This window comes from Abramis brama (genome assembly GCF_963993115.1).
Source record: "Abramis brama genome assembly, chromosome: 21".
Lineage (NCBI taxonomy): Eukaryota > Metazoa > Chordata > Actinopteri > Cypriniformes > Leuciscidae > Abramis > Abramis brama.
In genome coordinates, this window is record NC_139983.1 from 11,063,415 (window position 1) to 11,090,829 (window position 27,415).

The 27,415-nt window shown below is 38.3% G+C and overlaps 1 protein-coding gene across 3 annotated transcripts in view; it reads left to right on the forward strand.

Annotated features, from left to right (window-relative positions):
* Positions 1–27,415, forward strand: part of npas3 (neuronal PAS domain protein 3) — a 333,561-nt gene that overhangs the window by 251,266 nt on the left and 54,880 nt on the right. For all 3 annotated transcript variants that reach the window (XM_084096866.1, XM_084096867.1, XM_084096868.1), the window contains exon 6: positions 23,562–23,739. In XM_084096866.1, the coding sequence (XP_083952992.1) occupies positions 23,562–23,739 (178 nt within the window). The remainder of the gene's footprint in view (positions 1–23,561; positions 23,740–27,415) is intronic.

The following is a 27,415-nucleotide window of genomic DNA, read 5'->3' on the forward strand; positions in this document are numbered from 1 at the left end:
CAGAATACCTACTAAAAGTTTCTCCTGCTCCTAGCTCATGGACAGCTCCTACTCACACTCTCTGTCTCTGCAAGTTTCGGAAGGGAATGATTCAGATTTCTCTTGGCACAGCTACTAGAAGACAGACGGGTTGCTCACGTCACATCTACGTCGTCAAGCTCAGTTTGAGTCTGCGCAGTACGCTCGACCCCCAGGAAGTGAGAGCTTCTAAATGACTTCACTTGTCTCCGTTGAATCCAATGGGGTCGCTGTGTCCAGTTTATATACTGTCTATGGTACAATGCTGTCGGATCCAAATATGGTCATTTCCTTTTTATCAGCAACCAATTGTGAAAGTAAAAGGGCTGAATGTGCAATCTCATTGGCTGATGATAAATCTTTAAAGCCCGTTTTCTCAAAATTACCTTTCTCTCATACTCCAAGTACGAAATCTCCACTTCAGTAGCACCTATATACACCAAACTTTCCAGTCTTGTACCTAGTTATATTATGAAGACATTTACAGAGGGATTTGTAAATATATTATTCCTAGCCTGATTTATATAACATTTTATTCCAAAAAACATGGCGAAAACCATTTTTTTAAGGCTATTGACAGTATATTCTGATTTACAGGATAACAAAAGTAGATATCCATAAATCCCTCTGTAATTTTTTTCCCATCTAATATGTGAACACAATGAAAAAATTATTTTTAACCTGGCTTTATCCAATACTCAGATTTCGTTTTTTTAAATATATGCAAAATAGCGCATATTTAATTAGATATTGCCTAATTTGCATATTTAAACATTAAATTAAAGAAAATCTTGTAATACATTTTTTTCTCATCTTAATGTAGGTAATCAACTGGGAAAGTTTCATGGTGATATCTGCTAGTTAAAAAATTTACCCTATTCACCTGTAGTGTCTCGCCTTAAAAAAATAAATAATAATTAGCAGGTTTCTTTCTTTTTATTTTGTAAATGTATTAAAGAACTGTTCTAAGTTAAAATTAGCGTAATGTCCATGGTAACGTCTGTATAGGTCATAGCGTATTGAGAACTGGCCACTGGAGTACAGACCGCAGAAGCCGTAATGGCCCCTCTGCCCTGTTCGAGTGCTGGCGCGCCACATATATTTATTACCACTGTTCACTGGCTTGTTAGTTTTTAGTGCGACATGTTTTTCATTCTCTATGGCCGGTGGAGAATGGCTCAAAAACGGCTTTTTAAAGAGCAGCATTATTATGAATGCTCTCACCATTTGAGATATACATTTCTGTTATTTATGCCCCGACTCTCGCATTTGTGTAAACATAAAATCGCATGCTTTATTACATCCCTCCTGCACCCGGCGCCTTGACCCCCGTCCTCGTAAATTGAGAAATAGTGGGGAACTAATGGAGACAGATGGGACTATGGCATGCCATTTACTCAAATTGGTGAAGTAATTAACCTCGAGGTGCTGGGGTTTGAGAGAGAGAATATCTCGAGTAGTCAGATAAACAGACTCCGGGCCTAACCGCCTCTGACAACTGTATCATAAACTAGACTCATTCTGTTCAATTGACCTGTCAACATCTCACGACCAAATAAAGATTTGTATTACTGTGTAGTTTGGAGGGGCTGCTGGCGTCTGCCGCCGGGGCGAGCTACTCTCTCTCTCTCTCTCTCTCTCTCTCTCTCTCTCTCTCTCTCCCTCTCTCTCTCTCTCTCTCTGTCTGTCGTCCTGACTCATTTCAGCCTCTCGCAAATCTGCCTGCGTGCCCCGTCTGACAGTTGGGTGACAGGCAGAAGCGTCTGATTGGCCGTGGAGTGAGGTATTATGTTAGGAGGTGAGCGTAGAAACATGAGTTTCTGGCACTGACGTGCTGTAGAGAAACCAAGAGCAAACTGTTGCGCATGCAATTGTACAATTCTTCGAGAAGTTGATAATGTGACGTGCAGCTCACTTAGTAGTCTTCACATAATCCAAAAATAATTTTTAAAGAAGACGTTTATGCTTACCAAAGAAGTGATTATTAAATAAAAAATGCGGTGAAAACAATAATAATGTGAAATATTACTACAATTTAAAAAAAAAACGTTTTCTATTATAATTTTTTTAATGTAATTTATTCCTGTGATGCAAAGCTGAATTTTCAGCATCATTACTCCAGTCTTCAGTGTCACATGATCCTTCAGAAATCAGTCTAATATGCTGATTTGCTGCTCAAGAAACATTATTATCAGTGTCAAAAACAGTTGCTGCTTCATATTTTTGTAGAAACTGTGATGCATTTTTTAGTATTCTTTAATGAATAATAAGTTTAAAAGAACAGCATTTATTTGAAGTTAAAACGTACATTTATTTACTGTCACTTCACAATTTAATTCATCCTTGCTGAATAAAAGTATTCATTTATAAAAAAAATTCTACAGATCCCAAACTTTTGAATGGTGATATTATTATTTAATCTCACAAAAAAGTCTTAAAAAGTGTGTGTGTGTGTGTGTGTGTGTGTGTGTGTGTGTGTGTGTGAGAGAGAGAGTCTGTAGCTGCATTTCCATTACCCTTCAAATTGCGCAAATTGAAAATACGTCCAATGGAAACGTAAATTTTGCAAAAACTCCCATATATCGTAAACGCTCGCAGGAGGTGGTTTTTCAGGTGATTCGAAAAAGAAATATTTCGCAAAACTGCAATGGAAACAGTTTTTTTGCATTTACAGGTCACAGGTAGAGAAGGTGCGGTATGTTTGGACAGAAGACGAGTCTTATTAAACTCATTAAAGACAAAAGAATTACGGGAATACTGGATTCTAAACAACAAAGAAATGCCACAATTTATCCAGACCTTGAAGCAGATAGGAGGAAGAAACACCCAGAAACAGCTCATATGTGCTGCTCCCAAGTATAAGAGGCTTTCCTTGCCATTAATGCTTGGATAACACGTCTACATCTCCTTCCATTAAAAACAATGGCTAGTGCGGTGGCTGTTATATACATTAACTTAACAACATTCGTTGCCTTGATTATTGGAATGACTTATAGAGAGGAAAAAATTACGTTTTAGTCCCATAACATCGGTTAATGGAAATGCTGTCATTTCGCATAGTTCATAGTTTTTTATCAACATTTAGAAAATATCGCGAAAGTTTTGCACAAATCTGCAAAGGAAACGCGGCTTGTCTGTGTGTTTTGTGTGTGTGTGTGTGTTTTGATCCTTCAAGTCTGTTCAGTAATCAAGCAGTCAGGCAGCTGTTCATCCACAGCAGTCACACATTATGGCTGATTTTCATGCTTTTCTCCACCCGAGAGACACAAATCCAGCCCTTCACCCTCTCCCTGCTACCGTATACTGTATACATCCCTGTCTAATAAAGCACACTGATGCATCATACGCCAGGCACTGCAGAATACTGACAAATTCATATTCTGACAAGTACGGTACAAATAAACAGCTTTTATTTCCAAGTCATTTTTTCACATCGCATACACAAGCAATCACAGTGTAAAGTGTCAATGAACAGGTGCGGCGTGTGCCCGAGGCTGTCGGAGTCTCTCTCTCTCTCTCTCTCTCTCTCTCTCTCTCTCTCTCATGCGAGAGGTTCCTGTTAGCTTGACTGCGGCAGCCCTCTGCGTCTGTTGGGGAGATTTACATTTATTGTATTGACAGCAGTTCTGAGAGGTAATAGGGAAGGTGTGTGTATGTGTGTGAAACACGGACGTACCTGACACATTTTCCACGCCGTGACATGTGATTTGACAGTGACAGGTGATTTGGGTCTGGCTCTAATAAGTGAATTAATCTGAGGTAAAACATAGTGATATGTCATGTTCCCAACACCTTAACAGCTGGCTGGCTTGTCCTTTGGTGACAAGCTAGTTTGTCCTGTGCAAATCTTCTGTCACCTGCTTCCCAAAAAAATCCAGGGAAGGGAATAGATTTGTCTTGGCAGGGGCGGGTGAGGTATTTCTTGTCAGATTTAGCCAGCTGTGCCGATGATATTATCTTCGGGAGGCTTTTTATCAATCTAGCACCTCCTCAAACGCGGGCCTCCCTCAGGACGCCGTCGGGACCCTCATTGCGAACGGGTGTTGTTGAGCGAGCCTGAAATGATAAATGAGACTTTGGGACCATACCTTGAGGTATCGGCTCTCCACCGTTAGGAAGCGCATCAAATTAAATCAGTGAGTGTAGAATTAGAGGCCTGTTATTGGCCTTTACATGCAGTAAAATGAGTTGGCCTGTTGTCCTTGATGTTGCAGATGCGTTAGAGCTGAATGCTCTGCGAGCTTTAACACGCTGTCGAGGTTGTTTCTCCGCTTTTTTGAGTTTTATTGTGGACTGTCCACAACTTCACTGCACCCCTTAACTGTGGTTTTAACTAGTAACGGTACATTTCTGTCAGAAAAGTTAACTCCGTACAAGCGTGTAGAAAGACACTTGTCAAAGGCCCCGCTCCTCCCCAATGAAAGCTGGATTAGACACTGTGCTGGGAAAGTTTAGCTTTCCTTTGAGGGTAATATCATTGTATTAGACATGAAAGACCGTTGGGCTTCTGAAACACATTTAGGCTTCTGGGGAAGCACAGGCCCAGAGGCAAACGCGTCACTTTGTGGAGTGTAAAATACTCGGAAGACTTCTGGCACACTGCACCCGAGAGGCTGACACCTTTCCAGGAGTTTTCAGGGGCGCAAAAAAAACAAGTCATTTAGAATGTGTGTAGAAACTTCCCTACATGCTGTAATGAGGTCTATGTGTAGAATATAGTATATGTAGAAACATTGTATTTATTATGTATAATCATTCTAGTAGGCTACATAAAAAATCTGTATTGGGGAATCATTATAGCGTTCTAGACATAGGAATGTGCATAGAAACATTGTGTATGTAGATGTTATATTCTTATAAAATGTTATACATAGAGATTTCATAAGAAAAACATTTTGTAAGTTCTGTATGAAACATTCATATATATACTGTATATTGATTGGCACTTTTTGTCAGGTTGACAGTTTTTGCCATTGAGAAGACTTAGAAAAAGTGTCCCAATCAACCTGACTATATCTATGAGTCTTTCATATATATATACAGTACATATATATATATATATATATATATATATATATATATATATATATATATATATATATATATATATATATATATATATATATTAGTACTGTCAAATCGATTAATCACGATTATATGTGTGTGTACATATAATATTTATACTTTATATATTATATGTGTGTGTGTGTGTGTGTGTGTGTGTGTATATATATATATATATATATATATATATATATATATATATAAACACACACATACATTATATAAGCAAACAATTTTATGTTAGATGCAATTAATTATGATTAATCGATTTGACTTCACTTATATACAGTATATGCACACACATACACACTCCTGTTCAAAAGTTTGGGGTCAAAAATTTTTTTTTTTTTTTTTTAATAAAGTAATGCATTTACTCAGCAAAGATTAATTAAATTGTTTAAAAAGACAATAAAGTAATGTATAATGTTAAAAATAGTTCTATTTCAAATGAATGCTGTTCAGTTTAACTTTTTTGTTCATCAAGGAATCCTGAAAAAAATCAGTTTCCACAAAAATATTAAGCAGCACAACTCTTTGCAGCATTGATAAAAACAATACATTTTTCTTGAGCAGTAAATCAGCATATTTCTGAAAGATCATGTGACACTGCAGACTGGAGTAATGATGCTGAAAATTCAGCTTTGATCACAGGAAGAAATTACATTTTTAATTAAATTCAAATATAAGTTATTTAAAATTGTAATATTTTGACAATAATATTTTTTTTATTGTATTTTTTTTTTAATAATATAAATGCAGCCTTGGTGAACATAAGAGACTTCTTTCAGAAACATTTAAAAAGTCTTACTGTCCCCAAACTAATGTACTGCAAGTAGAGTAAGTTCTACATCCACACATTGTATGTGTGTAGAATGCCCAATAGAATACAGAGTCCAGTCAGCGTTGTAATCAGGTTTCACCATGTGTCAGTACAGAAGATCGTTGTTCATATTCCTTTAGTAGTTCTGCCAGTTCAGTACATTCAACCATCATTTTTTGTCAATGTGAGGTTTTCAAACTTTAATGTTAAATTTCTTATTGAAAGCTGACTGTGTCCTGGCATTGAAAGCATGCTGTAGTTACTGTAGCTCAGTGGTTCTACATTTTATTCAGTACCACAATTGCAGCAGCATAGTTCTGTTTTGAACGTATCCTCCTCCTACAGTTTCTCACTAGACATTAAAAATGAAGCAGTCTGACACAAGGTGCAAAGTCTTGGCCTGAGCTTTGCTCCAAGGTTGGGCCGGGTTTTTGAAGGGCCGCAGGTAAGCCCTGTTTGCAGGAGAACTGTAAACTGACAAACTCCTCTACTGATCAGCAGTGTGTGTGTGTTTACAGAATGCCTCTCTCAGCTCCATTCTTAAGAGATTTATTTCGTTCTAGCTGCTTGAAGTGAGGAATATCATGGAAAACAGGATTTTTTTCAAAATAAGTTTGAATTACTACATAAGTTGCTCCCCTGTTCACTCAGACCATTTATTGAAACTAATAATTTACTAACAGCATGACCACAAATACCTTTTATAAAACAGCTTAGTAAACTTAAGTGAACATTGTTACATTTTAAACAATATTTTCCAGTTACATTTACATTTATTCATTTAGCAGACAATTTTATCCACAGCGACTTACAAATGAGAACAATAGAAGCAGATTACATTTATACTTTATAAAATGTACTTTTTTAATGGGCGCAAATTAAGTACTTATTAAACATAAGTACCTACTCAAGAGAGTATGCGATTTCGGACGTAGCCAATATCTGTCGAGAAATGACATGAAAAACTAAAGTGTGGATATTTGACACTTATAGTGGATTTTTTGGAGGGAAAAAATGTATATAATATAATAGAAAATGGCCCCTGTAAAAAAGGCTGTGGATTGATTTTAATTGTCTGTTTTTGTGTGTAAGTGTTGACTGGTATCTGTTGAGAGGTGCTTACCACTCACCGGTGTTCATTTCCTGTTTAAAGAGGAAGCAGGGATTATGAGCCAAAGCACTTTTAGAGGAAGTCTAGATATCAGAGAGACACTTCTGTAATAAATTTGGGGAGCGTGTTGCCTTTGTATCTGATCTACCTCTTCTATTCATTACATTTGCAGATTCTATCATAGTAATCTGATACATTTGGCATGTAATTTTATTGAATGGCTGTTCCAAGAAGATACCGTCTATACATTCCCGTCGCAAGAAAAAAAATCGAGGTAGTACAGTTTATTTTTAAAGCGTTTGTACATTTCAACAAGCCTCGCTCACCGAGATACGCAGCCTCTCCCATAAGGAAAGCTGTGGAAAGAGGGGTTACTTTGGTCTTACTTTGACTTTCTTCCTTCCTAAAGCACCAAAGCCAAACACTGTAACCCGGAGTTATTCGAAGAATACCAATTTGACATCTGGTGCAGGGGATTTTGCCACTGGTGAATTTTAACCAATGGACATCAAGAAACTTGGACTTTTTCCCCTCAAACCGGACATTGATCCAGGTGTACGTCTCATCCATTTCTCGTGTGTGGTAAATCTGTCTGCACAGAGCTTATCGCTCGCCGCTACACTTGTTTTCCAGCCTGATTTATGATGGCTTTGGAAAGGTCTGCCAATCCCATAGGCTCACCCTAATGCACAGGATTCGGCTGGCGTCAATACCGCGGAAATCGCGCCCTTGCAGACAGCTTTCCGTAGAGTCCCATATGATGAATAAGTGCTTTGCATTAATTGGTCAGAGGAAGGATCCGTCATAAGCCGTGAGAGGAGCGACGAGAAAGAGCTCAACGTCCTCTTCCTCGACCTGTGTAATGAGTTGTTGGACATCGGCCAGGTCTCCAGCCTCACTAACGGATGTTCTAACGAACAGACTAGCTAACTGAATCTGCCTACGCCAAGCCTGACAAAACAGCGTCTGTTTGAGCTGATTTATGCCAAGTGTCTATTACAAAACATATCTATTAGCGGTCTCAATCGCCCTTCCGCAGTCTCTCTCTCTCTCTCTCTCCCGCAGTGATTACGCCCTTTATTTTGATGCTGCGACTCAGTAAATCAGACTCTACTTTGGAGCGCAGTCGAGTTGAGACGTGCTAGCATAAATCCCAGATTTACAAGAGAGCGCGCTCATAATGGATTGATTGTGCTTTTCTCAAGTAGAAAAGGAATGATCTCTCTTCCTGACAGAAATCCACTGCTCTCCTTCTCTAGCGCGGCCCGTTTGATTTATCACGCATGCCGTGTGTTCCAGTGCTCTGCCTTACTCATCAAACACAGCTCTTCAGGAAAAGGTGCCTCAGGATTTTGTCAGTTATTATCAGAGCAGAGTTGCTGTACATTTTTGATTATGCTGCATAGAAGTGCCCAAAAAGTGTAAAAAAAAAAAAAAAATCTGTTAGACAATAAAAAAGGAACAATTATAATAATAATCAATCTATTTTACGCATTATTTTGCGGTCACTTTCTTCTCAGGTAATACAATAATTTCAGCTTATATAATAATAATAATTCAAATATATTATATCTTATTAAAATATATAGTATATTTTATGTATTAATGTAATCAAATGGTCATTGTTGAAAAATAAACCATGCAGACAATATTGATTATTCTTTCCCATAACCTGTTGACTGTACATACTTATTAAACTGATATTTGATACATTTAAAGTCATTCAAACTTGATGATTTAAATGCAATATTTAAATGGATAATATATACATTTTGCTGTAATATTACATTAAATATAAAAATCTGGCTGATTAATATCAGCAGTCAAGACTGATCATTATAAAGTCGTATCGTCTATAGTCTGCTCATTAACTATATCACCTGGCGGAAGAATTATTTATTAACATCATTATTATGAAAATATGTAATTATTTCTTGAACATGGGTGACATTTATCTATTGCTGTTAATTGCTATTTTATTTTGCACCTAAAACCTTCACAGCAATGTCAGTTGTCAAGGTTATTGTCCAAGATGGCCCCAGAATTATTTCCAGATATTTTGTGTATGATTTTTCCTCATCTGAAGATACAGCCAGTGATCATTTCTTTTAAACAAAGCCGTTCACAGAGTGTATTGTGTGTGTGTGACCGCTTTCTCCTTCAGAAATCGCAAACTGAAACAAAGAGACAGAACAAAGATAGAGCATTAGAATACAGCGCGGTGAAGCAGCGTCCAGAGGCCGAGCTCAATCCAACACCCAGAGGCCCTTATCAACTGTTCAGGAGTGTGCAGTCTTGTTTAAACCTGGTCTAGCCGTCTGCTCCTAAACACACACACACACACACACACCAGGGCTGGTTAACATAGATAAAGCAGTTATATATTGAAGTTTTCCAGCTATTTGGTAATCTCAGTATATATCTGTTTTTCTGAAATGGTTCTAACAGTGTTTTTCAGTTCTATTATTTCTAATCATTTTAATTTATATGCACCAATATATACACACACTCACACTCGCATGTTACATTATCGGGATCAAGACATATTCTAATGACAGGGTCTTTGTGAAACTTAATGACCAAATAAATCCATTAAAATCATTGCAATAATTTGTGATGATGCGTAATTTTGCATGTCATTTGCAAGTCATCACAAATGTATTCTGAATATTCAATATATCGTCCAGCCTTAAGATGAACTCCCACAGGCATTCACCCATCCCACTGTCACAACTATTGACAGCCGGGCTTGTGTGTGTGTGCGTGTGTGTGTGCGTGTGCCTGTGTGTGTGCGTGCGTGCGTGTGTGTGTGTGTGTGCATGTGTGTGTGCACACGTGTGTGTGTGCGTGTGTGTGTGCGTGTGCCTGTGTGTGTGTGTGCGTGCGTGCGTGTGTGTGTGTGTGTGCATGTGTGTGTGCACGTGTGTGTGTGCGTGTGTGCACGTGTGTGTGTGCGTGTGTGCACGTGTGTGTGTGTGTGTGTGTGAGGTCCCGTCTCCCCCAAACACCCTTGTGTCTGAGCTATTTAAAGTCATGAGAAAAAGTTAACAAGCCTTTCTCCCATCTGAGAGAGAGGAGCTTAATGAACAGTATGGAGATCAGCGATCACTCTCTCCCAGATGAGTGCAGAGCTGAGGAAAGCGTATGGGTGGATGGACAGACGGATCGATGCGATCTCAGGAGAACCAGTGGGCTTGAGAGAGGAGAGAGAGATGGTTAGCCTACAGCCCACTCATCAGCCAACTGTGTTTGTGTCCATTTCTGCTCTGGTCTTCTCAACTCAGGGATGAAGTTGTCTGATATCCTGAGAAGAGGAAACACTGCAAAACAAGAGAAGATCTCTTACTTCCAGTGATGCTTTTCTTGAACTACCACTGCATTTTACCTTTAAATTGGGCATATTCTTCTCTTTTGTTGCTGATTCCCCTTCAAAGGCTGCTTATAATGTTAGTCAAGGTTTCACAACCAGAATGAAACTGCAGTTTTTATTACTGTACCTTTAAGACGTCATATATAAATTAGTTTGGGGTTGGTACGATGCAAGATTTTTAAAATGTTTTTGAAAGAAGTCTTTTCAATATTGTGAAAGATTATTTAAATTTAAAGTAACCGTTTTCTATTTGAATTTTTTTTTTTCCAAATGTAATTTATTCCTGTGATGCAAAGCTGAATTTTCAGCATCATTACTCCAGTCTTCAGTGTCACATGATCCTTCAGAAATTGTTCTAATATGCTGATTGAAGAAAGATTCTTATTATTATCAATGTTGAAAACAGTTCTGCTGCTTATTTGTGAGGATACCATGATACATTTTTTTTCAGGATTCTTAAATAATTGGCAAACACATTGAATTAAATGTGAAATCTGTTGTGTGCAGATACCCAGCCACTGCTGAACTAGTGTCCTGTTTGGAAAGAGCCACTTTTGAGTTGACTAGAGATGTGTGTAGATGTCCTGACATGTTTCAGAAAGCAAACGCAAATGTTAACCTTTAAGCCGTGGTGAGCTTTTGAACCATGATCACAGGCACCTGAATGTGTGCTGGGAAGCTCAGTCACTGTGTCGTCTGCTGTACGGTGGCCCTTGTAAGTCAGATGTTTGTATTTCCCCTCAAGGTGTCCTGTTGCCTGTAGAGAGAGAGAGACAGAGCATAAATCAGAATACAGCCAGTGTCTGCAGCGCAGCAAACTGAGAACAGAGAATCAGGAGGACAGGGAGAAAGAGTAGAAGCTCTTATTCTGGCCATGAGCTGCCCACTTAAACAGCAATGTCACGTGCCGTCAGATGAATGGAGAATGCCTTTTATATTGCAATTCAGTTCCTGAATTCTAATTGATGTAGCAGAGAGGATGCAGAATTGCAATTTAAGGATGCACAGTAAAGTTACAATTATTTTAAATTCAAAGGAATTTTTACTTAATTTTACAAAGTTTGTTGGCTTTCAACTTTAACTTTGGTTTGACAAAGGTTTGTTGGAAAGTTCTGAAAAAAGTATCTATCTAAGGATAGATAGATAGATGGATGGATGGATGGATAGATAGATGGATGGATAGACAGACAGACAGACAGACTTAAAATTTACACTAATGAATTGAGGGGGATCTCCCTCAAAGGGATCCATGAACCCCACAAACAATGGGGTTAAATCTGGTTAAAATGTTGGGCAATCAGTCAGCCATCATGCAGTTCATGGGCGGCCCGAGGGGCGAACCAAATGAGATAGTGAGGAAAGATTGGCTTTGCAGTACGGCTCATTCTCTGGAGGCACGAGCTGTGTGTTTGCATGGGACAGACAGATTATAAATGTGTGGCGGCATGCAGGCTTTGCTAATGACTGTTGTCCGAGCAGCAGGACATTTCACTGTAGATTCACACTCTTTAACCAAATAGATGTTGAGAGCTCATTGTTGCCTTAGCTAATTAGACTTCATTACCTGCTAACAGGGATCAAATAGACTTTTGCCAAACAGTGCACCTGATTGGCTGGGTTTTGGACTGTCTTCTGTAACAGAAACGGACAGTAGGTTGTCGAATGTGAAGTGTGTGTTTTCAGCATTGACATCAAGCGGAATTGCAAAAATAATGATGTATATAAATATAATTTGGTCACGGTTGGGCATAATTCAGATTTTATGATTTGGTTTCATTTCATGAGTTGGTACTTGAATTGGAGTTTTAAATTAAACTGAAGTTAAAGAAAGTGGAATTTTCTGAAATGCAGTTAAAAGAAATTTAACAGGTAATTAAGTTTTACTCCCCTTTGATCTATAAAAAGATAATTTATTAATTATATATATATATTAAATATGAAGAAGTATATGTAAATAAAACATTTCTATAGTTAGTTCTATAATTACTTCATGTTCTATAATTAAATAATGACACTTTATATTGTTATATTGTGATATTGTAGCTTCTTCCTCAAATTCAAATTGCATTTCTGTATTCTGTTTGGAATTCAAATTCAGGAATGAAATCATAATAAAAAATAAAAATAAAAACAACGAAAGAGAAACTGTCTAACTTGCCCATGTTAGGCTTGACCCCTCGACTCAAACATTGCTTACGCTCTTCGGGAAGTCAAACATCATAATCCAACCCCTGATACAGCAGCAGGCATGAAACAATTTCACTTGTCCACATCAAAACCCAACATCACCCTGAAGCTCATCAGGTGATCAGACCCGCGCGGCTGGATTGCGGGTGCGTATGCGCGAATGTACCTGCGAACGTGTTTGTGTGTGTATGTATGTCTTTCTCACCAGCTCCTGTTCAATAATTCATCCATTCAGCGCAGTGGGGAACAGACACAGATTTATGGCTTGTGATTGTGCAATGTCTGGATTTATCAGGACCATGGAGGGAAAATTGACCAGAGCTACAAAAGGCCATTTCTGCTTGTATTTGATCAGCATGAAAACTCATCAGAACAGGGCGGATGGAGGGAAAGGGGGTTTGTTGGGAGGTTTTCATTAAGGGATCACGGCAGCCCCCTGGTGTTTCCCATCTTCATCTGACTGATCCTGAGCCGCCCGCCCGCCGGACCCCCGCCCTGCTCCCAATTAATATGAAACTGTTACAAGAAAATGAGAGTTTATTGATTTGCACCAATGTTTCGAGCTCTATTCAGATGCACCGAGCGCTGACTGATAAGTGATTCCGATAAAAGAACGAAAACCAGAGAACCAGGGAAAGTTGGAGTATTGGGGAGAAGACAGCATTGACATGGCCATGTTTAATCTGTCTTACTGGGAAGACTAATAGGGGCGATTTCTGTGTTTTATTTAGCGGGTGATTTCATTTGGATTGGGCGGCAGTACGGACAATCGCAATGGTAATGCCCGTCTTGAGGACAGAGAGAAAAGGGGCGAAGGTCTTGGATTGCCAGCTACGGCTATGACACTTCCCCTTTATGGAGAGGCGCTGGGATGTGACTGAGGGGGACGGAGGGGTTATTGCCTCTGCAGATTTCTCCCCTGAGCTGATTTTCATTTTCGTGATTTTCAAAGTGGCCAGTGATCTGTAACAGGCCTCTACGGCGGGCCGAGGGGAGTGTGTGGGGGTGGGCGCATGGCGAAACGGACAGAGGAAGACCCGAATGGGAGTCATTGTTCCATCTTTCTCTCTTTCTTTCCCTCTCCTCAGCAAATACTTGACCACAATCCCCTTTACGTTGAGGTTATGTAGTCGTTCTGTTTTATGTTTTTGATTATCTGCGGTTTGTCCCAAGATGACTTTTCAAGACGAATCAGCTTATTTGAAATGGAAAGATAACCAAATGACATTAAGTAAGCGTTTTATTTACCTAATTTCCAAAAATAGGCATTACCACATCCTTTTTTAATATATAACCCAGTTTTTCCCATTGAATATCCAGCATGTCTGTCTGCATGTGGCATTGATGTATTATATTTATATACTAGGGTATATATTATATTATATATTAAATTCAGGAATTATATATACATATATGTAGGCTATATATACACATATATCTTAATCCATATATATATATATATATATATATATATAGAATTTTGTGATTGATATAATATTTGGATGTGAAGTTGCTCTGAAGTGTCAAACGCGATCTTTGTTCACAGGCTTTAGCGGCCGGCTCGCTGGGTTTGCCGATTTTGCACTCCTTTGTGATTTGGCTTTTGGTCTTTGCTGTCACAAGTTCTGAAGGTTGAAGGGAAAAGCAATGTCAGGAAGCTGATTGGTTGCACAGAATTTCTAAGACAATCTGAATCTCATATTCAGCTACTTTGCCACAGTGGATTAAGATGATCTAAGGGAGCTTTGTGAGCTCGATAAAAATCAGGAACGCCAGAGAAAAGAGCGCAGGGAGATTTTTACCCTTTTTGTCCTTCCAAGTTAATTGTTAAAGTTATTGTCTCTCTGCAGCGATGTTCTGCGCTGCCTGGAATGAGAGACATGTTGCCTATGAATTTCATATCTCTGCTCTGAAACTCTCTGGTAAACACAAACACACACATGCACATTGTTTGTTCTGTCATTATGGGTCTTTCCATTGACTTCGTTTGTTTTCACACTGAGCTAACCCTCTAAACCAAACCCTCACACAAACCGTTATGCATTTTGTTTTATTTAAAGTCCCCCTGTGGTGAAAATCAAGCTTTTAATGTTGTTTATAACAATAACTATGTGTTTTTTTTAATATGCTTTAAGACAAACCATGTGTAAATTCATAAGTCATCACCATTGCTGAGTATTTTCTCCTTAAAAAACTGCAGTGAACCAAAGACAGTCTCAGTGTTTCTGACGTCATAAACTACCTTGTAACCAATCACGTCAACGTGTGATCGTCAACGAGTGGGTCTCTGAGCTGGTGTGAGTGAGTGGAGGCGAGGCTAATTTGCATATACATAGAACCGCATATACTAAATGAAATACCCTGTGATCCATTAAATATTTTCATAAATAATTGTGACCACCGTTATGCTGCGATACTGGCCAGTGCATGAGTATAATGCATTTTAGCACAGAACAGATGCATGAAATGTTTGTTTTTTGTTTTATAACACATTGTTCAACTATGAACAATCGTTGCATAGTTATAAAAAAAAAAATATATATATATATATATATATATATATGGAATGTAGACATTAATCAAACACCATCCTTTTTATCAATTGGATCCATATTAGCGTTTCATGTGTGCTTGTTTAGATGGAAAGAGCTCGTCGGTTTGATGCTGCCGATATTAATTGGTACTGATCCAATGACTGATTGGAATATTGACGGATGGCCAGCGGAGAGCCGCCTGTAACGGCTCATATGCATTGCCCGAGGTAAAGTGCCGTGTATCAGCGCAGAGAATACACACGGCCCATGGCTACTGATGCCCTCCATTTTTCCTGAAGTGACAGGTTTTTGTCGGGGGGGGTGGGAAGAAGATTAGGGTTTTGTGTGGAAGTGGCGCGGCGTGGTATTAAAGGCGGAGAGGGCATGAAAGAGAAGGCGAGAGATGGACTATACTCCTCCTCCATCTGTCTGTCAGCCAGCAGTTAAAGGTTACTGTAATCTGAGCCGTGTAACACTCGAGTGGACCCAAGAAAGCTCCCGCAGTTAATAGCACAGCCGCGGCCGAGACTATGGCTTAACCCCAGACCAGAGGAACGCTGAGGGGAAAGTGAGAACCCCAGCCATCTCGCAAACAGATCCAGTGTGTCTGTTTGACTTGTGAAATTAGAAGACCTCGTTGTTTGGCTGACAGATATTACTCGGCCGCCTTGAGCTCTAGCAGAAGTGGAAACTTTCCAGAAGCCTTTTCCCAAAAAGCGCTCAATGATTTATCAGACGAATGACGTAAGCCGTCTTCGTTCCCATTCTTGGCAGTATGCTTTTATTATAAGGCAGATAGTCATTAATTTACAGAATCAACGCTGGGAACATCTTTTGTGATCTCATATAAAATTTTAGCCCTGAATCCACCCCTTGGCAAAAATTACTCACATCGTTAAAAAATATTTAATTAGGCTGTAGTTTATTCGCGGCTCGCGAGGGAAAAGGGATTTGCATGAGGCAGGTCGCGTCTCTCGTGCCGGTGAGGGAGATTGGATGTGAGTGGAGATCAGAGGGTCACCGGCTCAGCCAAGGACTCCCATTTTCCAAGGTCAGACAGGTAGAGAGGTGCTCCCCTGGGTCTCTGCTCACACAAGACAGCTCCGATTGGCCCTTAATTATGTCCTTCCTTTAAGCCACTGCCGGCTTTTGTTTTTCCAGGGATATCTCTCCTCTCTCGTGTCCACTACAACAATAGTGGCGCTTTCATGGAGCCCTATTATTGTTTTATAGGCTCGGTAATCAGATGATTTACCGGGAACCCTAATGGATGAGACCGCGTGAAAAGCAGAGGTTAATTGTAGTCGTGTCAATCATCATTTATAGTCAAGTCTGTGCTAGTGGTCCAGCGATATGGCTTTTTCATGGCTGATGCTGATATTTAGAAAGCAGGGTGGCCTGTGGTCAATGTAATGAGTAGAATGAAGAAAGGAAAGAGATATTCAAAATGTGTTGATTTCATTTAGTCAAGCAAGTCAAACGTCCTTAAATTTGCGACTGTAACTCGAGCTCCACCTCTACAATGCAATGTTTTACAATATATTTTTTAATTGTAGCTTTACATGATTTATGACATACAAAATATATTTTTATTTTATATATATAAATATATAGATTGATTCACACCTCTATATCTATATATCTATATTATATATAAAAAATAATATATATTTACATTTTTATAATATTATATATTTTATATATAAAATCTTTTTTCTTTTCTTTTTTATAAGAAAAAAGTTTCTCACCTAAAAGACTGATACTATTTTATAACAGAAGTTTTCCTGTTCAGTGCTTCACTTATTCAGCTCTGTTGTACAACCCATCAGATTTTTTGTGGGGTTTTAGCTCTTGGCTGTTCGTGCGGCGGGGTTTGCATAATTTAATCGGCACTGTTAGTTCCCAGCTGGAACAAAAACAGAAGGACCAATGATTTGAACCCCACAAGCTCTATCTCAGGGTCCAGACAAGTTCTCGCTGAATTGCTTTATGATTCACAAGTGTTATCAATTGATGGGAATATAACATGAATCATTTATTAAAAGAGTAATTACATGCTATGAAATGTATAATGTTCCATTTAGCGCATTTGCGTTAAATGCCTTAATTAATTCTGAACCCTCCAGCCAACATCAATTTATTTGATTAATACTTTTTTTAAAGTCACTGACATTTTAAGGAACTGAAAGGAATTACTCTCTCCCCTCAAATGTGTTTAATGTGTTTTTCCATCCCAGGGGAATTTTCTGTTTATGTCTTTCCCATGTTTAGGTTTTTAATAGTGCTGCTGCTGATTTTCCCGTATTTGATATATTTGATTATTTTCGGTAAGTTGCACTTAAAATTGAATTTAAAAATCTATGGTAGCGTGCGCACACAAATGTTTTAAAAATCAGAAGCAATTTACAAGCAACTTAAGGGCCAAAGCTCAAAAGCTAGCGGTCATTTCAACCATCAGATCTTTGCTATCTCACAGCAGCACTTGCAACAGTCCTTTTATCTGAGGAGTGAGTCATGATTGTGGATTTGCATGCATGGACGAGGCCAAAATGTTCCTGGACTCCAAACAGGTTAACTGGCAGGGAGCGTGAGGTGAGAGCTGTGGCGGCGCGTGTTTGATGCCAGCGAGTAATTGTGTCATAATGTGAGAGACGAGAGCTGGCAGCTTCCTGTTGCCGTTTGGAGGGGTTCAGTGACACTTGACATGCCTCTTCAGCTTCACAGAGCAGGGCAAGAGAGACCGCTGGAGCAAAAAGAGGGAGGCAATGCTTCCTTTTATGCAGAGACACAGGAATGAGAGAGGGCGGGGCTTAGGGCAGAAGAGGGTGGGGTGAAGGGGGAGGAGTCAGTGCTTCTAAAGCAGCTCAATCATTAAACAGAGAAGGATTGCATTTTTTAAAAAGGGGGGAAAATGTCCAGAAGTGAGCCAGATGAACCTCATGTACCAGTATTAATCTGTCATTAAAAATCAAGAGCTTATTATTTAAAGCGTCAAAAACTTTAGCTTTGTTTAGTTTAGTGTTTAAAATGCTTAATATGTTTTATCAAATGAAAGAAAAATAGTTATTTATATTTATTTGGAATTTTGAAATATAAAAATATTTAATACAAAAAAATATTAGATTTATTAACTAGAAAAATATAGTTGTTCATATTTACGGTATGCAAGTATATTAGCAGAGGTTTATAATGAAGATAGGGCCTAATAAAATGTAACTTATAAACCAGTTTAAAATTGTTTATTGGGCGTTTACACCATTTCTTATCTTCGCGTAGCCAGTACTTCAGACTGACTGCAGAAGGTCTGAACTCCATGGCAGTTTTATCTGATAAGGACCGCCCAGAGACTGTCTGACTGACATGTAAAGCAACCAATCACAATTAGTTTTGTTCTGCATCATGTTTAGGGCAGTTGAAATGTAAAGTCGATGTCCCTACAATAACAGACAGGTGTGTTAAACTCTTGGACGTATTTTAAAGAGTCTATACCATGAACTTTACATACTTCACATACACGATGGCGTTCTTCTTCCATGAGGGGGTTTGGCTTCACGACAGCTTTGTTTCCTGACAGACCGTTAAAGAAAGCGACATGCACGTCTCCCTGAAATCCTGTAGAATTCAACCAATCAGATGACAACTTCGAAACTCCTGAAGTGTTTCCAATTTTGTGTGCCATTTGCATCAGACGTTCAGACGACGGTCCGTGGGCGTGACGTCTGAGGATGGGGCTAACGTTTCCTAACCATGCACAACACAACAAAACATTTCAGCTGGGGTCAGTGGAGCTTTGACCCCGCCTCTAGCTCCGCCCACAGGAAAGAGAAAATTAAGCACAAGAAACAGAATGAAACCGCCCATCATGTGATGAAATTTGACAGCTGGGTATTCTAGCTTTAATAGAGCAGAACAGTTAATAGGCGATAGCTGACATTTCTGAAACCTTTCTAATTAAGGGCTTCCTTCTTTAAAATCAAGCATAACATCAGAGTTTTTTTTTTTTTTCTCCATTTCCTCTCTCTGTCTCTCTCTCTTCATGTTTGTAAAATCAGGTGATTTCATTAATGCATGCCAGTCAGTCTTAATAAGCCGGGAGGGGAGAGGAAGGGGGGGTGTTGGGGACTCTTATTGAGTGACCTTCTACAAAATAAGCATGTTGCTGGTGGGCTCCGTCCGTGGCCCCACTCCAGCGAGCCGGGCCTCATTTACAATGCAAAACCTCCTTCTGTAATCCAAGTGTCCTTTCTGCAATCACAGAGCATAATCTGCTCGTCTCTTGTTACAGACAACACTTTACCGCTCCGGCCGCCACGCAGAGTATTAGAGCCGATATTATTTTCTCTGCGCATTGTTCGCCCATCTTCGCATCACAGAGATTAAGGCAAGACGAGTGCTTTGTGCAGCCACTTGTGCTGAAAAGTGGGCTCATTCTAATACTGTTAAAATAGTCGGCTGGGTCATGTTCATGAATTATAATGGACACAAAAGGTTTGCCTGCTCTGGCATATGAGAGAGAGATAGCTTTACATTTCATCATTGATTTTTTTAAGCACTTATTGAAATGTATTTTTACCATAGTCACTTACTTGACAAGTTGTCATACATTTTTTAACTTTAAAATCAACATTAAAATCAAAATGGACACTATTACTTTTTAAAGGTAGGCAATTATTTTATAAAAAACTTTTTTGTTATACTGGTTGAGAACTTTTTACATTTCTAATAGCAATCAATAATATAGCTGGTCTGAATTGGGGGTGTAAATCGGACAGTTCATCACGATACGATATGATATCGATTCTCTCAGCCAGCGATACGATTACGATTCGATTCGATTCAGGGTGATCTATTTTTTTTTTTTTTTAGATATTATGTGTCAAGTTTACACAACCAGTTACATTTTTATTAACTCACAAATGCAACCAAAATAAATAACATGAACGTTTAATTAAACTCTTTGAAAATTGCACGCCCTCTCCCAATTGGGACATTTACAACAGAAGAGTTAATATGCAAAAACAGATAACTTCGTTCTTGTTCATTTTCATAAATCATGTTTTTTTTTTTATTATTATTGTGCATTCCAAGTAATATCAATTCGAAAACTAACGTTATAAAGACAGACAGTATGGTGAGTAAACGAAAATGCGCGCTTTGGCCAGAAATGCGTAGATGGACGTTACGTGTGGACGTGGAGAGTGTCAAAATAAAGGTACCGTATACCAGTGTATTATCAATGTATTGTTACAACCGTAGTCTAAATGTTAAAACATGTATTTTATATCGGATGTCATACCTGCCTCTAAACATATGTATTCTCATACCTCCGCACACCTGCTCGCGCAGACATCACACGTCATCAGCGCGTTTCATATGCAGAGTTGTAGACAGACAGTCACTGAGAGCCACAAACAAACATCAGCCGCCTACAAGATGGCAACCGGTGATGTACTCTGAGCTGTCCACGTCCTCACGTTTGGATTTATGAATTTCTATGTCAACACTATCACCCGCGAAATGAATCTGCAGCAGTCAGGTGGTACGAGTCAGAGGTCTTTAAGTTGTTCACGTTCATTATTATTGTAATGTTATGTGCTTTGAGACACGAGGTAATTTAACTCCGTCATCTCGTAACGCTTTACAGACGCTCTGAAGGGAGGGTGGGATCTCATGCTTTCAAAGCTAACTTGTTATTGCTAGCCGCTCCGCAATTGCCTACCTTACCTCTAATATACATTTGGGATCCTATTGTAAATTATTTATTTGTAGATGTTTGACCATTTTGTGATTATTGGTACCAGCAGTGGCTAGTGCAGGTTTTTGTTTTATATTTTTAGTGAATTTTAGTAAATATTGTATAGAATAGAATGGTAACTCTTTACAATAAGGTCTCATTAGTTAATGAATTCACTAACATAAACAAACAATGAGCAATATGTTATTACAGCATTTTTAAACCTTTGTTGATGTTAGTTAATAAAGTGTGTTTGTTCACAGTGCATTAACTAATGTTAGCAGATACAACTTTTAATCTTAGAAATGTAGTTGTAAATGTTGAGATTAACATTAAGATGAATTAATGCTGTAGAAGTATTGTTCATTCTTAGTTCATTTTAACTAACTAATATTAACAAATGAAACCTTATTGTAAAGCTCATATGTAGAGCTGCTGGACTCTCAAGGTTAAACTGATGTGATTTATTTTATTGTATTTTATTTTCCTCAAATGAATGGCTTGTTTCTTCTTTTTGCTAGGATTGGACTTAAGTTGTCTATAAGCCGGTTGAAAACCTCAACCCCTTCTCTTTAGTTCTTCAAAAAGAATCCTCAATTCTTTGGTCTACTGGGTATCGGTGGAATGTTAGTCTTCCAGAGAAAGATCCAGAAAGTCTTACTTGGATTGTGCCTGCAGCTTTTTGATGCCCAGATACAAAAAATGAAGACGAAGAAAAAAAAAAATCAGATTTGCTGTTTGGTTTCTAGTGTTTGAGAGGCCAAACATTAAAAAAGAGACAAAGAGAGCTGTTGGTGGTCCTGTTCACAGTTGTTTTGGTTTCTGTTTTCATGGGTTTTCTGTGGCTATTGTTCTTTGTCTTATTATTCTATTCAGTTGTTCTATTCAAACTGTAGAGTTGTACATAAAATCCTTCAGTATACATTCCTTTGAATATTCTGCTCTTGGATACACACAGACCCTTGGATGATATATTTAGGTCAGTGATTGACTTATATATTGTGTGCATAATACATATATAGCCTACATGCAACCTGCAGCCTTGGCTTTCCTTTTTATTTTTTAAAGTATTATTTCTATACTATTATAGAATGTATTAATATTGAAATTTTAGTTAAAGTTTTAGTAATTTTGTCATTTTTACTGTTTTTTTACTATTTTTAATTAGCTTTCATTTTTTTTATTTCAATTTTAGTTTTAGAAATTTTAGTATTTAAACTTAAACATACTTAAGTTAGTCGCCAAGGCAGCATTTCCAATTTTTCAATAAGGATTATTTTATTTTATTTTATTTTTTAAATTATTTTATTTTATTTTATTTTATTTTATTTCATTTCATTATTTCATTTCATTTATTTCATTTCATTTTATTTACACGCATTCAATTTACTTTTATACATGTTTCTGGAAAAAGAAATCACAGTACATGTTCTTGCCTGTTGATAAACAGGTACACCTGCAAACCTGTTCTGGCATAGCCATTTTTTTCTTTTTTTCTTCTGACCATCGGACAACGGAAAGCTGCATGGGCTGAAGTCAGAGACATCTAGAAGGAATATCCTAAATCTTACTTGAACAATGAATACACAGCATCATTCTGTTTTACAGTTCCAGCATTGTCCCAAAGTAACACAAGCCCATGTCTGTGTCAACGGTCTGCCTCTTTCTTCATTGTTTCAGTTTGGAATAATAATTTGTGAAGCACTAAATTGCTTTGAGGGATAGGACATTAAAGGGATTATTCTCATGTAATCCGCAGGTCCCTGTAGACGTGGACCTGATCACAGAACAGCACCAGTGTTACTGAAACACAACTGCATATTTAAGAAGCACACACAGCCACAGATACTTTAACTGCCTGTTGTTTTTTTCTTGTCATCCCCAGTTAGCAACAGTAAATCCGTTTCCCCCCTGCTTAGTAAATTAGCGTGTTTAAAGGTTAGACAAGCACACGCTAATTATTTGATTATTTGGACGAGCTCTATCTAAAGAGCATTAAGTTGTGTCTCGGGCTGAAGGAAACCTCTCCAGGGAGGAATGAAGTCAAATTTTTAAAGAGCACGAGTGCTTTTAGCTCCACTACAGTTACAGAAAAGCACATTAAGCTCACTATAAAAGATAACTGGGGAATACTTCATACTAACCTTCATGAATAAGACATAAAAGACTTTATATAATGAGAAACAGATCGTATATGAATCAAAGTTTCATGACATTTTACCTATGTGAGGGTGTATAAAATAATCTGTTGAGCAATGTGGTAGCTGTAGCTCAACTGGTAGAATATTGCGCTAGCAACACCAGTGTCATGGGTTTGATTCCAAGGGAACACACATACTAAATGTATACATGAGCACATTTGATAAAAGTGAAAAAATACATATAAATGTAATATAATAATAATTAAAAAAAAAAAAAAATATATATATATATATATATATATATATATATATATATATATATATATATATATATATATATATATATATATATATATATATATATTTATAGTTTTATTATTGTTTTTCCTTTTATATTAATACATTTAGTTGAGTTTAATTTTAAGTTTAAGTTTTTCATCTAATATTTATATTTTATGCCTTTTTTATTTCAGTTTATGAAAACGATTAACAGTTTTTAGTTTTAGATAACAATAGAAAGTTAGTTTGATGTTGGTTTTAACCCAGATAACGGATACAGGCGTCCCACTGGTGTTGTTGCAGGTGGAACTGACGGGCAGCAGCGTGTTTGACTACGTTCACCCGGGCGATCACGTGGAGATGGCGGAGCAGTTGGGGATGAAGCTTCCACCGGGGAGAGGGCTCCTCTCTCAGGGCGGCGGGGCCGAGGATGGGGCCAGCTCTGCCTCCTCTTCCTCTCACTCTGAGACACCTGAGCCAGGTAAGATCATGTTAAAGGTTAAACATCATAGACTTGTGTTTTATGTAGTAATCTCCCTAGTTTGTTTTTGATTTTTATTTTATTTAATTTTAGTTAACTTTTTTTAATTTTATTAACACATGAATTATGAATACTTGGATTATTTCTATTGTTGCACTTTTAGATGTATTTTTATTTTTTTATTAATACATGGATTATTGATCAATTTCTGTTGTTGCACTTTGAGGGTACGTTTACACGACAACAATGTACTAAAAACGTAAACGTCTTTTGCATACAGACGACAACGTTGTCAAAATGATCCCCGTTCACACAGATCCGTGAAAACAACTAAAAACGCTGTATTATTCATGCCAGGCCAGTAGTTGGCGATGTCACTTTGTAAAGAAACACTATGCACCTATAGACTATGATACGCATACATATGACGTCACTGTTTCCACAAATCCACATTTTTGTAGTTTTACACAGAGACGACAAGTTTTCAATTTTCAGTTTTTAGTTGAAAATGGTGTCGTGTAAACGGATCCTTCGATTTTATTTTATTTTATTAATACATGGATCTCTGGAATACTGGATTCTTGAATACTTGATTCTGATTGGTTCCAAAATTATTTAAAGGAACACTTCGACTTTTTGGGACTTTGGCTTATTCACCATATCCCCCAGAGTTAGATAAGTCCATACATACCTTTTTCATCTCCATGCGTGCCATAACTCTGTCTGACGCACCCACCGCTAGCCTAGCTTAGCACAAAGACTGGAGGTAAACGGCTACAGCTAGCATACTGCCTAGAGCCCTGCACAGGGCAAAACATCCAGCCCTAACCGAGACCTGGCCCGTGGTGTTCAAGCCCTAATCCGGCCCCAGCCCGAAAACGTCTGCAATTTTTCAGCCCGAACCCAACCAGAGACCAACATCAATATCACTTTGAGCTCTCTCTTTGAGCTCTCTGATGCGCGCTGTCTCTGCTAGACGCACACACAAGACGCACACACATACACACACACGCTACTAGGTAAAATTTTATTATAGGCCTCAAACATAACTACCACCACCGACAATTATGCCCACAAATATGAATACAGACTGTCCATTACAGAGAAGCATAAGCATGCAGTAGAGAATATAGCCAAATGTGATCCAGCAGTAAATAAAGATTTACGGCCTACCTTTTTTTGATGTCAAGTAACTTTACTGAAGAACAACGTTTCAAAGAACTCTTCGCCAACTGGCTAACGTTAAATAATAATAAAACTATAATAAAGAAAAAAAAATCTGTTGAACTGAGTAGGTTCATTCACTGTTTATTTGTGATCGTTGTGAAGAAAAAGAATAGCATCCACTGTTGAAGGCTTCAGGCTCGGTAATCAAATCAAAACTCTTTCAAAATGCAGCTTTTCCTGAAGAATTGGGAATTTTTAGTGACTCCTTACGCTCTAACTTCTCCCTGATGCTCTGCATGGTCAGCTGTCACCTAATGCACGCGCGTTGCGTTACTCGCGTGATCGCATATTGTGTTGCATATTTATAATATTAGCCTATCAATATCACAATATTCCATACAGTAGCATGCGCTCTGCACGTTTATTATGGGCATGATGAAAGGAGAAAAGCTAAATGAGCCCGAGTCTGACCAAAGCCCAATCTGTAAAAAAAAAAAAAAAAGAAGACCCGACTGCTCCCAATAAGTGACAAAATAACGCCAACATTTTCCTATTTACATGTTGTGATTTGTATAGTCACAGCGTGTACAAATAACATGGTCACATATTCTCAGAAGGCGAAGCACTGCTACTTGGGCGGAGTGATTTGCTCGCAGCGCCTGAGAAGCCCGTGGTGAGGAGCAGAGTTCGCTCAGAATTGGAGTAAATCACTCCGCAGAAGTAACAGTGCTTCGTCTTCTGAGAATATAGTTCCCAGTATGTATACGGTTAGAAGATGACTGTGTCTCATGTGACCTTGTTATTCGTACACACTGTGACTATACAAATCACAACATGTAAATAGGAAAATGTTGGCGTTATTTTGTCACTTACTGGGAGCAGTATGCTAGCTGAAGCCATTTACCTCCAGTCTTTGTGCTAAGCTAGGCTAGCGGCGGGTGCGTCAGACAGAGTTACGGCACGCACGGAGATGAAAAGGTATGTATGGACTTATCTAACTCTGGGGGATACGGTGAATAAGCTAAAGTCCCAAAAAGTCGAAGTGTTCCTTTAAGCATTAGAGTCATATTTTCAGCTGTAATATAAAAGTAAATAAATATTTTTTTAAAGTCAATTAATCTACACAGTTGCTTTGAGTTTCTTGAAGCTCCACATTAATACTTTTTTTAGTTTGTTTATTTATTTATACTCAAAACCATGTTGCTTTCTGAAGTTTTTAGTACATCTACTATATGTTGCACCAAGCGGTGAGTGGCCCTTAAGATGCCAAAAGTGTGTGTTAATGGCATGTGTGACATGATATGCCTGATGAGTGTCTTCCGCTCGGCCCGAACTCTCCAGGGGCGGCCCGTGTGACGGCAGCACTGTAACACAGGCTTACCCTGCTCCCGAATTTAATTAGACGAATTGTATAGCACGAATGAAAAGAGGTGACATTCCTCATTGGAATTCCTTTCAGGCCTCTTATAGACTTTGCCTTCCAAATGTTCCCATTTTCATTGTGTTGTACTGATGATAATTTAAGTATTAGGGGAAAATCCATTTATAAATTAAACAAAATGACTTGATATCCATCAGTCCCCGAGTTCATCAAGCTGTTCAAACATGAGGGAGATTGGCTGGTCGGCCCGGGTCTTCCGAGAGCTTCAGTAATTAGATCTGCCAAGGATTTATTCTTTGCTGATTGGAGCTTTAAATTAATTGAAGTTCCACATTTGTGGTTTTGTCCTTTTCGTGGCGTTTTTTTTTCTTTTTTTTTCTAGCCAGGCAGAAATTTCACACTGGCAGACTCAAAGTGTGTGTGTGTTCGAGTGTTAATTTCTTGGCGGGAGTGAGCGAAAGGGTCTTTAATGGTTAGGCGGTTGGTCTGACGCTGAGATTTATTTTTGTGTACACAGAATCATTAAAGATGTGCTTTACAATCAGATAAAGGGCACCGCGGTCTGTCTTCAAACACCAGAGCTTCATTTATAAATGATGAGGACCGGAGACACATTCTGTACAAGTTTGTGGGGCTTATTTTTAAGGACAAAAAAGTGCGTTTTACACCCAGTCGGGCAGCATGGATTAAAGTCATTCAATCAATGACGTTGTCTAAATTGTAAGCTTGTTAGTATAGACCGCTTTCATTTGCTTTAATTTTGTTGCATTGTACGGAGCCCCTAAAAGGACATGCTGATTAAAAAAAAAGGAGACAAGAGGAATTTCACTGCTTTTGCATTCCCCGAAAAACTTTTGCATCCGTTCGCAAAACTTTAGTGGTGTAGATAATATGAGGTCGGAAGAAAAAATGGACCGTTTGCGCATCAAGGTTCCTTATGAAACTGAGGCAGCGTATGGGTTTAATGATCAACAGCAAAATAGAGCGAGCTTCGGCGAAGACGAAGTGAATATTTAATGACTACAATAGTAATTTCTCGCTAGAAATGACGTCATAAGTGGAAAACGTTTATCAAAAATGTACAGTTACACACAAACTGATGACCAGCCGCAACTTTCAGACGCCATC